The sequence below is a fragment of the Bacillus rossius genome, chromosome 3 (genome assembly GCF_032445375.1).
Source record: "Bacillus rossius redtenbacheri isolate Brsri chromosome 3, Brsri_v3, whole genome shotgun sequence".
NCBI lineage: Eukaryota > Metazoa > Arthropoda > Insecta > Phasmatodea > Bacillidae > Bacillus > Bacillus rossius.
In genome coordinates this window covers 63436459-63451881 of record NC_086332.1, presented here as the reverse complement: position 1 = coordinate 63451881, position 15423 = coordinate 63436459, and the positions used below count along the sequence as shown (strand labels likewise).

Here is a 15423-nt window from a genome sequence, read left to right as displayed (position 1 = left end):
TACCGTGTTTTCTCGCATAATCGTCACACATTTTAGACTAAAACCAAGTTTGAAAAGTAGGGGTGCAACGTTTATGCGGAAAAAATTTTTTTTGTTATGTAAAGTTATTCATAAAAACAAAACCCGTTCATGGAAAGTACGTTTATTTTAAAAAAAAGTTGAGTATACAAGAGCACACCAAACAATTTATATTAATAATTTATGCTACAAAAACCTTTCTTCAACTTTAAATAGAAAAACAAAATCTGTGACCAAAACGCAAGCCACTTGAATCTGTGACGTGAACTAAGGCGTAACTATTGTCGTAGTACACACTTACCACGAAAGAGTGCGGGCTATTAAATGTAGTTAACTCGGAACTCGACAGAGAGCGCGCGTTGCATGCAATCGGCGAGATATCAATATTCGACTACGTGAGCGCACTCTATACGGGAAGCAACATAACCAAACATGAATGATGCCAACTAGTGCTGGCTCCATTTTTACAAGCAATACACCGCAGCGACGCAGACGAACAGATAAAAGTTAATACGTTTAAAAAGTCTTTAAAAGAAAATTTACACGTCAGACAACTTTGTATTTCCATTAATAAAATAAGTGGTAATGTTCGAATAAATATTAAATTTATACTTTAAAAATAAAATACATTGTTTTATACGGAAAAGATACCTACACAAAGTGCTCGGAATCTAATAGCAGGACCAAAAACATCATGCGATGTTTACACAAGAGTTTTTTTTATCCAAATTTTGAAGCTCTAAACTATGGGTGCGACGATTATGCAATAAAAGAGGGTAATTAACATATGCAGAATACCACTCAAGAAAGCAATAGGTGGATCATGAATCGCCTCCTGACTCATAACTGGTGGCGGAAGGAGGTAAGTCTCATCTGGGAACTCACTGACGTAAAGCTTGTTTCAGCACCGTGGAGCCCACGTCTCTTGTGTTCATTACCACAGTGTAATTCTAACAGTTATGTAGTTCTGAAAACCTTTTCATTCTGGTTCTGTGGATAGCTTAATTTTATTGGTCCCTCAAAGGTCTGCCTTACTTAATAATTCAGCATTCATACAGATATTCTGCTTAATATTTTGAAAGACTATTCAAGAGTTATAAGTAGAGTTAGGAGTTTTCCGCGATTCCGCGATCGCGGAATATTTCGCAGAATTACAAGAGTCCCGCATAATCGCAGAATCATCGCAGAATCACCAATTTTGCTGTACCTTTTTTGTCCATTTTGAGTGCAGTAATAATGTGTGCAAGGGTTATGTTCTCCCAAATAATATCTTAATTATTATGGGCAGAGTGAATAATTTCCAAACATTGTATAAAACATATGTTTTCATATAATTAATGCTGCAATGGCGTTAAAAAATTCAAGTTTGAATTACCAAAATATCACATACGGCAAAATAAATTTTGTTTGCAGAGAATCCAAAGATAAGATTATAAGAAGAGTACCACATTGAGCGAGTGATCCTACCGGCGTTTATGAAACGACTGTAGTCACAGTCGATGGAAATATGTGCGCATCAATCGACTAATCAATCGATACAAGGCTTCGAATACGAAAGAATGACCTTATGGCCGTTGGCGCGTGTTGTAGGCCACACGGCATATTAAAAAATATAAATATATAGATATATCGTGATCCACTAAAGTAAATGAAAATGTCTTTGAGTAAATACGTTTTTAAAGAAGCCAGAGGGGGTAAAACAGCTATTCAAAATTGTTTTTGTTAGCTCGTTGTAAAAACTGGCTTCTTTAGGCTGTATATACATGTTTCAAACGTGATAAACTATTTTTGATAAATTGCAGAACTTTACATTTATTATCACAGAATTTCTTGTTTTCTATCGCAGAATTTGTGTTTCATTATCGCAGAATTTTGGCCTTTGGTGTGCAGAAAACGCCTAACCCTAGTTATAAGTAATGAACTATTTCAAGTACTAACATGAAGAGTTCAAATAAAGTGCCTTACTAAATTTTAAATCAGTTACATAAGTCAATATAATATTAACAAAGTCAATTTAAAACAAACTATTATTGAGCAAAAACATAGATAATCTTGAAAACGTTTGTAAATCCAATGAAATCTTCCATAATTCCAATGCCAACATACATGACTCTCAATATTAGTGGTGCTTATAATTATTAAAACTTCAAAGACCTTTCAAAGGAAAAAGCAATATAAACCTTTCTCAAGAATATACACAACACAGGAAAATCAAGAACTCTTAAGGACAATAAGAATCCTGGAATTTCATTCTGCACATATTCTGTCACTAATAACGAGTACCCCTTACCAGAAACATGCTGTTAGCTGGGCTTCATCTTCAACAGATTACCTCTTTTCCTCGGCTTAGCTTCAGAAATAGTACCTAGGACAATGTGCTCTGAGAACTATTCTGCCACAATGTATTGAGTTATTTTTTAACCCATTTGGTGAGGAACAGTGTACTGCTGAGTGATTCAGCTGAATGAGAATCATGGTAACAAATGTACAAAATTCAGGTTTGACCATGTTGGGAATTGAACCTGGATCCCCTTCATGGGACCATGTTCCCATCATGGCCATGCATTAATGATCCTATTTCTTTTGTTCAATATGTATACTGCAACAACAAATCAAAACAACAACAAAAAATAAGTCTAGTTAGGGCTCAGTCTCATATTTTGAGTTAATTTATTTAATTTTCCTAAATTACTGTTAAATCAGAAGTTTTTCTGTAAATTTATTCCAATAGCTGTCTCTGCATTTTTTCTTGGGTCACAAACTTTATTACCAGATGTATATTTATTAAATGTTATTTTTGAGCTGCAAAAACATGATTGTAAAAACATGCGTAACATTTTACCACTGTTATATGATTTTTAATAAATACACGTGAATAAATTTGAAATGAAAGATTAACTGCAATAGAGCTATCGTGACTGACTGAAAATCCAACAAACAATAGCAACGGCATTAAGATGGCTCACAACTCACGAGGAGTTGCACGTCTAGACTCTGGTAAAGCAGACACTCACGCTACAGGTGCGTCTGCTTGAGCGCGAAGCTGGAGAGGTAGTCGACCACCTGGGTGTGCCTCCCCTCGCGAGCCAGCTGCAGGGCCGTCACGCCCTCCTGGTTGCGCAGCGAGGGGCTCGCCCCTGCCCCCACCAGCAGCTTCACCACCGACACGTGCCCGAACATGGCTGCCGCGTGCAGGGCACTCTCCCCGTTCTGCAACACCGAGGATACCCCTTTGAAGAACAAGCCAGGACAAACAAGTGGGTGGGAGTAAAAAGAAATCACTTTTACAATGCTACAACATGTTATTCTAGTGTTCACAAGTAATTATGACCTCTAGGTTCTTGTGGTACAAGTGAGGGAATGAGGTGTTTTGGATGGGGAATATTCATGTGTTTGTTTAGCACAAAATAAGTTTCTTGAAGAAATGACATTAGTGTATGGAATGTATTTTTGGTATCATGATCTGTACTAGAATATGTATGGCTTTAGTACATAAAGAAATATATTTTGTGCAAAACAAACGTGTGAATGTCCCCTACCCAAAACCCCCATATTTCCACGCCTGTATCCTAATGACGTCAGCACAGTTATCTTTGTGACATCATCAATATTGTTATGGTATTGCATTGTAAACTACTCACAGCCCAACTCTTGTTGTTCACCCTGAGCCTCTGGAAAACCGCAGGGATGATCAGAAAATCCCTGATTTTTCTGTATCTGCTGCGCACCCAGCAACCTCGGGAGAGGCTCACAATGCACTAAAGTAGGTACAGATGTAGGAACATGATAACGATGATGAGTCTGAATTGCTCCATGCCGAGCACAATAACCACAGATAATGCTGTGGCATTAAAAGTTGTGGCACACCAGATGTACACATGGCAGGGTGATTCTTTAGTGGTTCGTACTTAAGCATGGAGGTGAAGGAATATGTGACAACTGGAAAGAAAGTATTTTATAAAAAAATCCCAGATGTGATCAGGTTTCGAACTTAGGACCTTTGGCTGAACAGCTAGAATTCCTAGAAACCAGACAAAATGCAAAGACATATAGTATGGCACATCACTAAACGCAATTAAAAGTCGTGAAAGTCTGTCTCCCACGGAATGTTGATAACTCTCTTGCATTTTCTGTCTGGTCGTAAATTTTGCCACTAGATATTAACTTTATATTATTTGCTTGCTGCAAAAGGTTACAAAAGTGATAATTATCATAACAAACACTTGTGTGACTTTTATAAGACATAACTGTAGAAAAATGTGGTAACAACGTATGTAATAGATCTATAATGAAAAATTGATAGAAATAGCCCTTAAATAATAGAAATGACAAGAAAATGAAAGTGTCAGACCAAGCCTTAAACTTCAAGAAAATCAACTAACCATTATAAATTGGTGGACATAGTTAAATTTGTTTTTGGCCACAAAAATCTATCACACAAATTGTTTGTAAAAATAAATACATACTATTATACACATATGAAAAGAATGGTAGGTGCCTAAAGGCTATCGAAAGAAACTACAGGCTCAGGTATAAAAAATTTAGCGGTACCCTCCCCATTACTTTATGTAAAATTAACAAAACCCACAATTTAAAAAAAAAAATCTATAGACTAAAACATTACCATGACCATAATTGTTAAGGTGATCTGCATGTATTGCAATACTTGTGAAGTTTCCAATGGATTTGATTAGCACTAAGACTTGTAATCATTGTCCTACTATCGGGGCCTCCACTAGTGCCACCTGCCCCTCCCACCCAACACGATGGCCCTGCTTACAAGAGCTCCCAGGTGGGAAGTAGGTGGAGGCACTCACGGGCAGTATTCCCAGCGACGGGCGATACTTCAGGAGCTGCTCCACCACGCTGGCGTGCCCCTTGTGGGCGGCCTTGAACAGTGCCGTCGCTCCATCCTGCGCAAGGGTGAAACCACGTCATCCTACCTTCTACCCAGAATACATTCTCTTCATTGCATGACAGCTGTGAGTGTCATAGTATGCCTAACTGTACACTTCCTGGAACATGTTCAGCAATAATTGAAAGTGAAAAGTACCGTTAGTTGAGACAAGGTTGTATGTTAGAATGTAGTGAAACAGAAATAACACTGTAAAGCATGTCAATACACAGTATAATACCAAAATATTAGTTGATACAACATATAGCCCAGAAATGCAAGTTATATCATGGAATTAAGCAGCATTTAACCAAAACTTAATTCAAATGACAAAAAAACATCTCTTATTTGTAATTCAAGGAATGTCATTATTTCCAGAAAAAATTTGTACCAAAGTACATATACCAGACGAATGATTTAATTTCTTTTATCGTGCATCTATTGTTCAATCACTTTTAAACTGCAAATGCTCGCAGATTTAGTTTTATTTTTCTGAATGTATCTGTTTTAGAAAAATTTACTAAAAATTATTATTCGTTAAAATTCAGCATATAAACATTACACTATTTTGGTGGAATAAGTATTACAAAACAGAATTCATAAAAACTAATACCAAAATCACTGGCAAATACCTACATCAGCTATTATTCGTGCAGAAATTTTGTACTCTGTTGTGTATTCCCCATAAATATGTTCATGGATTTATGCTTACTCACACTTTGTCCTGGTAACAGTCATAACACATACACTGTTCTTGTCTGAACCTACACAAAGGTTGTTCGCAGTGTTGACTTTTCATAAACATTGCCTTGAAGTTTCCTAGCCAACATGGCAACCTAAATGGCTACAAAACACTCCTTAGCTACTCCTAAATACACCAGTTAAGATAACAGTCTCATACATAACATAACTTACTTAAACAGAAGCATTATAGATGCACAGATTTGTAAACACAAAAAAAATGATCAAACTGCAATGCCCTCCAAAGGTTTTCTCTCACCTCTCCTGTTCACCAACACAATTACTTTAGTCACTTCCTTAACACCAAGAGTTACAAGACCACTAATTAGGATCTTTGGTCCTAAAAGAAGCTTATATACTACAGGAATACATATTGTCTTACCAATGTAGCCTGCAAACAAATATTTACATAAAAATAACCAAAATGCTAGGTTTGAACTATTTTCAATAGTTAAAAGAGTTCAGTACATTTCAGTAACATGATTAGCATGTAAAATAACTGATCGAAGAACCATCAAAGTCTCAAAACAAATAAATACAAATGTTAACCTACAAAACCTAGTGTAGCTGAGCTCTGCTACAATAGTTTTGTTTTGTTGCACTTGATGGTAATACAGAGATGCCCATTCTCTGTGTCGCCTCCGATACATTGAGGCTCTTATGTGCATACGAAACACCCAGTGCCAGTGAGGCATGGGGCATGGTGTGTCGAGGTAACAAGCCTAGACATGGCATGACAATGGATCAACAAACAGTCGAGGGTCTGCAAGGTTGATGGTCAACTGTACCATTAACCACCCACAAAAGTGATCTAGGGTGTAGCAGAAGTGTGTTAGCAACTCTCGACCAAGACAGCTATGTGCGTACGTCTGCGAGCTTATCACCCGTATGCTAGTTGCCGACCATTCATTTCGTGTACTTGTCTTTTCCTTCCTATTCCCAGGTATCCTTGTCTGGCAACAACCCTGCTGCCTATGCTACTGCCAAAGGTGATGCCACGACTCTGAGGACATACAGTACCTCGTGTTTGCAGCAGGCGATTCCTTGCCTTTCCAATGATAGCTGGCGCCCTTTCTGATGTCACCCAAACCCATCAGTCATCCCATCACCCCTGTTATATGCCAAGGCCAATTTCTTCTCAAAGTCTCCCTGAATTTTGTTATTTTGATTAGTTACCACTGATCATTCTGTCAATGTCAAGACACAATAAAAAAATAAAAAATAAAAAGTATAAAGTAACTGGCTTCACTTGCATGGACAATAACTTTAAACAGAAGAAGTACCCTGAGAAAACCCACCACCAAATTTAACACACTTCCCATAGATAAGAACCCAAAAGAGTTGAATCAGGACTGCCACTTTGGAAGGCGAGTGGTCTAAAGCAATACCACACTACGGCCTTTTAAAAAATTTTCAGGTAAATGAACGCTTGCACGCTACTCTATGGTCCACTCAAGCTTATTTGAAAACTTCTTAAATCAACCTTTGAAAAATGTTAGAACCCAAAAAATAATATAATTTCTAGCAAACATAGAATGGGTTAGTCCCTGTCAAGTTGCAATAAAATTAAAGAAAAAAATAATTCCCTGCCCCATCTCATTGAAAGTAAGTTAAAAACAACTGGCCACTGAAATGTTATTCTTTCAGTTTATGAATTAACTAAGATTTGGCGTAAAAGTAACATATTTACGATAGTAGAATTCTGATAGGTTTACATGTTTGATTTTTACATACAAGTTATTAGGCTCATGGGAATGAAGTATTTGCTATCTCGCTGAGGATTATTGAAAGCAGTTTTCAAGCAGGGCTCATAAAATGTTGAATTATAGATGTACCAACTGTAAATTCCCAACATTCCCACACCTGCTCGCAGTAGGACCGTCAAGAGAAACCAAGGACCCGGGACAAATAATATTTAATGTACAAATTTTCAAAACCTAGTAAAAAAAATCTAAAGATCACAAATAGACAGGCCATAACTGTAAACATGATCTGTGTGTATCACATAATTGTAAGGTTTGCAATGAATTATATTAACATTAGACTTATAATTTTCATCCTAACACCAAGGTAAACTCATTCATTAAAAAAAAATCTTGAAACTCTACCGAGCCCCCATGGTACCTGGGCCTCAATGATTATGCCCCCTCTGCCCCCCTCTGTCGACGGCCCTGCCCAGCGGGCAATGTGGACACTCACATGGCGGGTGGCGTCGACGCTGGCCCCTGCCTTCAGCAGCTGCCGCACTATGTGGTCGTGCGCCATCTGCGCGGCGATCCACAGGGGCGTGGCCCCATCCGTGCGACGCGTGTCCGGCCGCGCGCCCTGCGCCAGCAGGAACAGCAGCACCTTCAGGTGGCCGTTCTGCGCTGCGATGAACAGTGGCGTGGCTCGGTCCTGCGACCACACCCTCGCTCCGTGAGATGTCGACGACTCGCGCTCCCCGACCAAACTGGCTTTCAAACTTCAATTTATTCTCCTCCTTACATCACACACATACAATCCCCCTTCAGCCGATCCAACCCTTGGAATCAAATTCTCGGCAACATTCAAACATCACAAGATTGAACTGAACATATCCTTGGCTTACAGCTTACACTTATTACAAACAAAAACATATAATCATGCCGTTTTGATTAAAACAAAAGACCACCAGAAATTAAGTGTTCAAATTAGCATGGCATACATAACTGCAGGATGTTAAGATGAAACTTATTTTTTTCATACTTATTTTTATGTTACTTACAGGTGGATCTTAAGTATATCCCTGTAAAAATATTCATTCAATTATCAATAAAAAGGCAATGAGTGAAATTATTTATGGTTCTTCAAATGAACTATACGTGATGATCAGAAATTTCTGAGCATAAATTAAATGGATGACAGGGAATACCAAAACAAAACAATTTTTGTTAAGGAACACGTGTCTGGAAATGCAGGTGCAAACAGTAACAAGCATATTTGAATTTCTTACACATCCAGCCAGCACTCTACCAGCTGAGAAGACGTGTGATCTCTGTGCATGAATAATCAAACGCTTCGTGGGTAGCAGGTGATGAGCTGGGTGCAAACGATTACATTAAGTCAAATTCACTAGCAACCAACAGTCCGATGTACAGTCAGGAGTGCTACATAGTCTTTTCCTGATTAAGGCCTTCATGTAATCAATAATCAGAATGAATATAATTGTTTTTTTATTTGTGTTTTTTTCCTATCCCTTCTAATATCTGTACTCTTATCTCACAAGATTTTAGTACCTCATCTGTATTCCTTCTACTTTTGAAACACATTCCCCAACATTAGTTAGTAATCACAGTCTGTGCTGAGAGTACAGACCTTCATGTGTGCGTTGACTTGAGCTCCTCTCCGTACCAGCTCCTTCACAACGTCTATGTGCCCAGACTGGCATGCCACGAACAGCGGTGTTCCCCCATCCTGTGGAACCAGGGCATGTTTTCAATCATATGAAGATAAGAAGAATAAGAAGAAAATTATTTCAACATATAATTATATTTTTAGCTCAAAAAATTTTGAAATATGCCAGATACTCCTAAATACAAATATCTGTAAATACTAATAGTCAATAGTATATCCTGCCAACAAGTGCACTTTTCTCAGAAAAATAGTCAAACGTACTGGCAAATGGTTGGCTTGCTTAATTCTTTGGAAAACAAATAATGTTATTCTATTTAACGTGTGGAATGAAACTTTTAAGTCCTCGCTTAAATCTGTAAAAAAAAAAAATCATTCATGGATGAACTTGAAACTCAGTTATAAAAATAGGTTAACTTTCAAGAAAACAAAAAAAAACTTAAAAACTTTTTAAAAAGGCTGGAGTTATAAGTTAAACTAAATTTTAAAAAAATATATTTAAAAAAATATAACAATGAAATGAGTCAAAATTTATGTACCTACATGATTACACGCACAAAATAAATGTTTGTTACACTCCATGCTATCAATTAACTAAAGGATATTTCAGAGAATATCCCCAACAGAAATTAAAAATTTAGTGGTTTAAAAGGTTGCTTTATTTTCAAGCTTCTAAAGTCTCAGATAGATGGTTTGTTACAGAAGAAAAACAGATTATATATGTTTGAACAAACAAAACTTTGAAAGGCAATATCCACACTTCAATTCTGGCTAGCATCTTGCTTTCCCAGTGGTGATTACAAAAGTATAAGAAATTAAATATGTAATTAAATTAAATTTTTATTAAGTAGTTTCTTTTTGGAAAGAGACTGTGTCATATCATGCATGTCTGAATGAGTTAATAAAGCTTAATAGAAGTTTTGACACAACTTCATAAAAGAGTGCTGGCCTTCTGTCTGGTGGTAATTTAATGTCTATTACAAAACACATTTTGGCCAGTCATGGAATATGACAGGGGTAACATACAGCTGGATTATAGAATGGGGAGGATTGGGGTGAAGCCAAGTGGGAAGTGGTTACAGCTATCATATTGAAAAGAACATCCTTTCGTTTATAAGAAAGCACTGAGTTAATCTTATGACTGCCATATAGGAAATGCCTTGTCGAAGCCTGGCAACGGTCTGGTTTGTTTGTGGGCCTCACTTTGGTTAGCACATGCTCCATGTGGATTCTTCCAATATCTTTGGAATCATGGGGCGTTACTTAAAGAGAAAGGTTCATTTACTTTCACACAAGTCAACTCTATGAAAACCTGTGTATAGTGCACGCCAAATGTCTTGCGAGCTGAGCTCCATAGTTCGATGGAAATGCATTACTCGGAATGGACCACCAGGGCCAAACAGTAAGCTGAGCTCTAAAAAGCAAATAATGCCAACACTGCAAGGCCCAGTTACACATCGACTGTTCGGAAAAACATAAATTACTGTAATGACGTTAGTGCTCGTATTTACATACCCCTCGCTAAGCACTACATATCCAACATATTTTGAACGGGTATGTCAATCAAAGAAAAATGCCGCACCCAAGAATATTTATAAGCCTCCTTGGCCATGCCCAGAAGTGGTCATATAGGAGGAGCTATCCCCTTCCTCCCCTTTTACTCTTTTCTAAAACCTCTATAACTAAAAAAAAAAAAAAAAAGTAAGCAATAACAAAAATAATCTGCTCCAGTTTGAAACTAACCTTTGAACTAAGTTTAATATTTTTTTTTTTGTAAAAATTTGAAAATCTACCTTTTTTTAATGCTAATGAATTTTTATTCTTTTAGAGGCGTCACGTATGCATTGAAATGGCCTTTTAAAGTGGCTTTTTTTTAATTTATTAATTATTTAGGATTTCCCACTCAAAGGCTGAGTCCGCCACTGGCCCCAGCAAGACAGCTCGCAAGACGACACGCATCGAGCCGATCCCGCCGGCCACTTACGACGCTGGGGGAGTCGACGGGCGCCCCGTGGTCCAGCAGCACTTGGACGACGTCCAGGAAGCCTCCCTGCGCTGCGAAGAAGAGCGCCGACGTCCCCGTCTGCAACACGCAGCGCCGGTGCACTTCCCGGGCGCACAAGCGCGTAATACGCCAGCTGGAGCAGGTACATCTGGTAGCTGCGTGCCGTACAGGCACTGGCTCGGCTCCGTCTCGCGCACCACGTTGCTATCAGAGGCGTAGCCAGGGGGGAGGGGGGGGGGGTGGTTAGGGGTTCTAACCCCTTCCCCCTTTAGCACCAATTTTTTTTTTCTTATCTGAAAGCAGGTTAGCTGCCTGGGTGTCTTGCTGCCATCACCGGCCACTTCACTGGAGGGGAAGAGTAAGCGAGCCCTACCGATTCTCCTGCCCTTCCCCTACCCCTGTCACGAGCAGAAGCTATAAGGTTGTGACGCCGTGGCGGGTCCTCAGCTTTCAAAGATCTTACACCTACTCTATTTAACCAGCGCGGTAATTATAAGCAGGTGTTGACTGGGCTTCCAAAAGTGTAAGGATCGCTGTGTGTTTATATAATTGAGACAACGACATGGTGTCATGTAACTCTTCAAGCTAAAGCTAATTGTTTCCAGGAATAGATCAGTTCTGCCGAAACCCAAACCTTTTTATTCCTTTTTTTTTTTTGTATTGTCGAGCTTCGAGCATGATTTATGATTTTGAGTGGACGTAAACAAGGCACTTAGATTGATAAAAATATCTTTAATTAATTTCTTACTTCATCCCTCAAACAATTTTTTATTAAAAATTAATAATATTTTTACCATTACAATATTTAAAGTTAAGTACCGAAAACTGCTAAAATAGCACTATTTTACACCTTAAAATCCAAATTTTTTTCGGGGACCCCGGATCCCCCGCTTTATTAGGGGGGGGGGGCATGCTTCATAACCCCCCCCCCCCCCCCATACGCCCCTGATTGCTATTACAACTATCCCATGCACAAGGCACGTTCTACAATGACATGGAAGCGGAGACACATCACGTAAACGGAGACGGATTTCAATTTCTACAATCGCACGCACGCGGGCACGGACCCGCAATGCTCAGCTCTCCGTTTGAAGAATAAACTATTTACAACAACGTTTTTAATCCAACATTGAACTTAAATTTCGGCGAATGTTTTGGTAATTTGTCTTGAAAAATTCTGATATTCTTCTGTAATAAATTATATTCGAGTTAGTTTTAAAAACGCGAATGATCGAATTCCGGTGGTCACGTCATTACGTGAGACAATATATTTTTAAGATTTTATACCTAATAAGAAATCATGAAAACTCAATCCAAGCCTAAATGAACTGACCAGCACAATGAAATATGTACACCATTGCCATTTGTTACGTTTCCATGCGCTGTGGAAGCGGCAGACGGATAGTGAAACGGGCCTAATAATTTAATTTTATCATAGCTCTCTTGCATTTTGTGTTTTAATCAAGTATTTTCGACGTGTTTTCTATCATAAAAAATGACTTGCATGGTATTAGACGGGAAACTACATGTCGATTTTCATTTCAATAACGAGAAAATGTACTAACCACTTACGGTCGTTTCAATTTTAAATATCCCCATTTCAACACTTGAACGGCCGACAGACCAATTACTCATATCTGTTAACAAGAACCATGTATGCCCGTGCCCACTGCGCAAAAATCAATGTTCTCGAAATTATCATGCTGATGCTACAATTCCCAAGTATACTTATCTAGCATGAAAGCAATGGAACAAACCTACATATTAGTTTAGCACATGCTCAAAATGATTCACAATAAATATCAAGCTTTGAATTAACATTAATAAATAAAATGTGGTAATCTGAATACAATAAAATTTGAATTTTTAAAAAAATTATACTTTACATTGTGAAATTCTTGGTTTACGTACAAACTTTCATTTAAAAAAAACAACACAATATTTCAACTATTCTGTCAAAAATAGTTCTGTTTTGACAACGCCCTATCTAGTTGTAAATGACTATACCAAAATACTATTTACACTTCCAGACAATTTAATCAATACAAATAAATAAAATACAAGTGTGTCTGTGATTTTATAATTATTACATATTTAATTTTTTTCTGTTAAAAAATTAGGTACCTAAACTAAATCTAATTTTTTTTTTGTCTTTTTATACGAAATGATTTCACTCAAAAATTACTGATGTTATTAACTTGAAATTCAAGCAAATTTTAGATAGTAACCCCAGAACCAATTTGGTTTTTAATTTTTAGGAATGAAACACAAAATTATGATTTCCATTCAGCAGCTAAAAACAAATCACGGTATATTTGTAAGTTGGATTTAGTGATTCCACTAAATTGTTTTCGCTTGCCAAAAATGTTGTTTAAAGGGAAGTTTCAATGAAACTTTTAACTTTAGTGTAGGCCTAAACATAAAAAATAAATGCCAACATTTTCAACCAAATGACGCATGACAATTATTCAATCCAAGCAAATAATGTTGCGGGAACAGCTAGTTATAAATAAATACAAAACTTTAGTACGCAACTGTATCACGGTCACACATTATTGGCTTGCTGCACAACTACTTTAAGTATATACCCATTAAAATGACTTCAGATAATGAACCATTACTATATTTTCAGAGAGTTTGTTTCGTTGGGCGAAACAGTTGCGACGTAAGCTAGTAGGTACAGTTGGGTGGTTGGACTCTGTGCAGAGGTACAGCTACGCACGGGTATGGTGAGCGCGTACTCACCACTCTCCTGGCGGCGGGGTCGGCTCCCTGCTCCAGCAGCTCCCTGACGCAGTCCATATGACCGCCAGCGGCGGCCAATATGAGCGGCGTGGTGCCATCCTGTCAGCACACACCGCGCACACACCTCTCAACTGTGGATCTCACTAATATTTATGGTTTTTGATTTGGACTCGATTTGAAAAAAACTCTTCATTCATCAATAAAACAAGATATGTTACTGACAGTAACAACATGACTCAATACTAACACCATGTACAGAGTTACAAACCTTACGGTTTCTTCCATTGTTATTGAATGTCATGCCCGTAGTCCATACGGTGACCATCACTTTACCTCCAAATTCGGATGCTATAGAAATCTCTTATTACAGAAATAAAATATGATAGTAAATGATAACAAGAATAGCATTTATGGATGCACCATCTACCTTGCGAATCTGCGTGACGGATACGTGATAGTGACGAAATCTGCGTGACGGATACGTGATAGTGACGAAATTCAAATGTGGATGCAATTCACGTTAGGCTTTCTGACTTCCAATAAACACATTTTGCACTGATAAACATACATAAAACACTTTTTTTTCTCGGTTTTTATATTTAGTAGGTCTCTTTATACGTGTTTTAATAATGTGATTGTACAGTTGCGGTTCCAACTTCGAATTCAGAGGAGGGTGGGTGTACGGAAAGTTTTTGGCTGGTTAAATGGGTGAGTTTGAAATTTTAAAAATAAAAGGATCCTAGAATGAATTTCTAACGCCTTGAAACATGAAATTAAAAACTTTAATTTCATATGGCTCTTAAGATAAATGTAACACAGTGTAGAAGCACTAACCAATTTTAACAAAAAATTGAACCGATTTCATAAGTCAGGTGTGATGAGTGTATTATTATGTGTCATCGCTCCAGTTTTTCTTTTTAAGTTCTAGAAGGGTTTGGTTGGTGAAAAAAAAGGGGAGGAGGAAATCACACATAGCATAGGACATTTATACAGTACCGCCACTGGGTTTGTGCCGCACATGGCATGTATACATACCTAAGTGAAAGGAATTAGACAAATTTAGACTGAAACCTCTCTCAAAAATTCTAAATTGAACATGCTCCGTTGACTACCTATCACCTAAATAAAAAAATACATTAAAGGTTTTTTTTTTTTTACCACCTGAAGCAGGCTGGACAAAGAGCAATTTCGCTCTTTTACTGAATGAATTCAGCGTCTCGCCGACGCGAGGTTATCAGAAGCGAGACGTGAAAGGACGGTACAGCGAGGTGATACAGGGGCCGACCGGGATGCGAACAAGAGTCCTCCCACGCGCTCCTGCGTCTACTCGCTCAGCGAGATGCGACATGCGCTGTCACCGCGGCTTTAAGAAACGGCAGCAACCCGAGAAAACCCCCACCAGCGCATCACGACGTCCTTCCACATTCACCACTTGGTGTGCCCGCGAATCCTCAGGATAATTTTTGGGGACGCACCATAACGCCGAAATACCACAACGCCGAAATGCCAAATTGACCACAACGCCGACAGCTAGAAAACTGCTGTGTACCACAACGCCGAAATACACTAACGCCGAAAAATGTCATTGCAGGACTGCCACAAAGGTTAGGTTAGGTTAGACTAGGTTAGGTTAGACTAGGTTAGGTTA

General features: G+C 38.2%; 1 protein-coding gene across 5 annotated transcripts in view; it reads right to left on the bottom strand.

The window, feature by feature from the left end:
• Positions 1-15423, bottom strand: part of LOC134530792 (ankyrin repeat domain-containing protein 29) — a 119740-nt gene that overhangs the window by 35581 nt on the left and 68736 nt on the right. For 3 of the 5 annotated variants that reach the window (XM_063365998.1, XM_063366002.1, XM_063366001.1), the window contains 6 exons: positions 13776-13874; positions 11010-11108; positions 8990-9088; positions 7853-8050; positions 4836-4931; positions 3033-3228 (listed from right to left, as the gene is read on the bottom strand). In XM_063365998.1, coding sequence (XP_063222068.1) covers positions 3034-3228; positions 4836-4931; positions 7853-8050; positions 8990-9088; positions 11010-11108; positions 13776-13874 — 786 coding nt within the window. In that variant the 3' untranslated portion in view covers position 3033. Of the gene's footprint in view, positions 1-2308; positions 3229-4835; positions 4932-7852; positions 8051-8989; positions 9089-11009; positions 11109-13775; positions 13875-15423 lie in introns of those variants that run through there. The other 2 variants (XM_063365999.1, XM_063366000.1) reach the window with 2 other exon arrangements.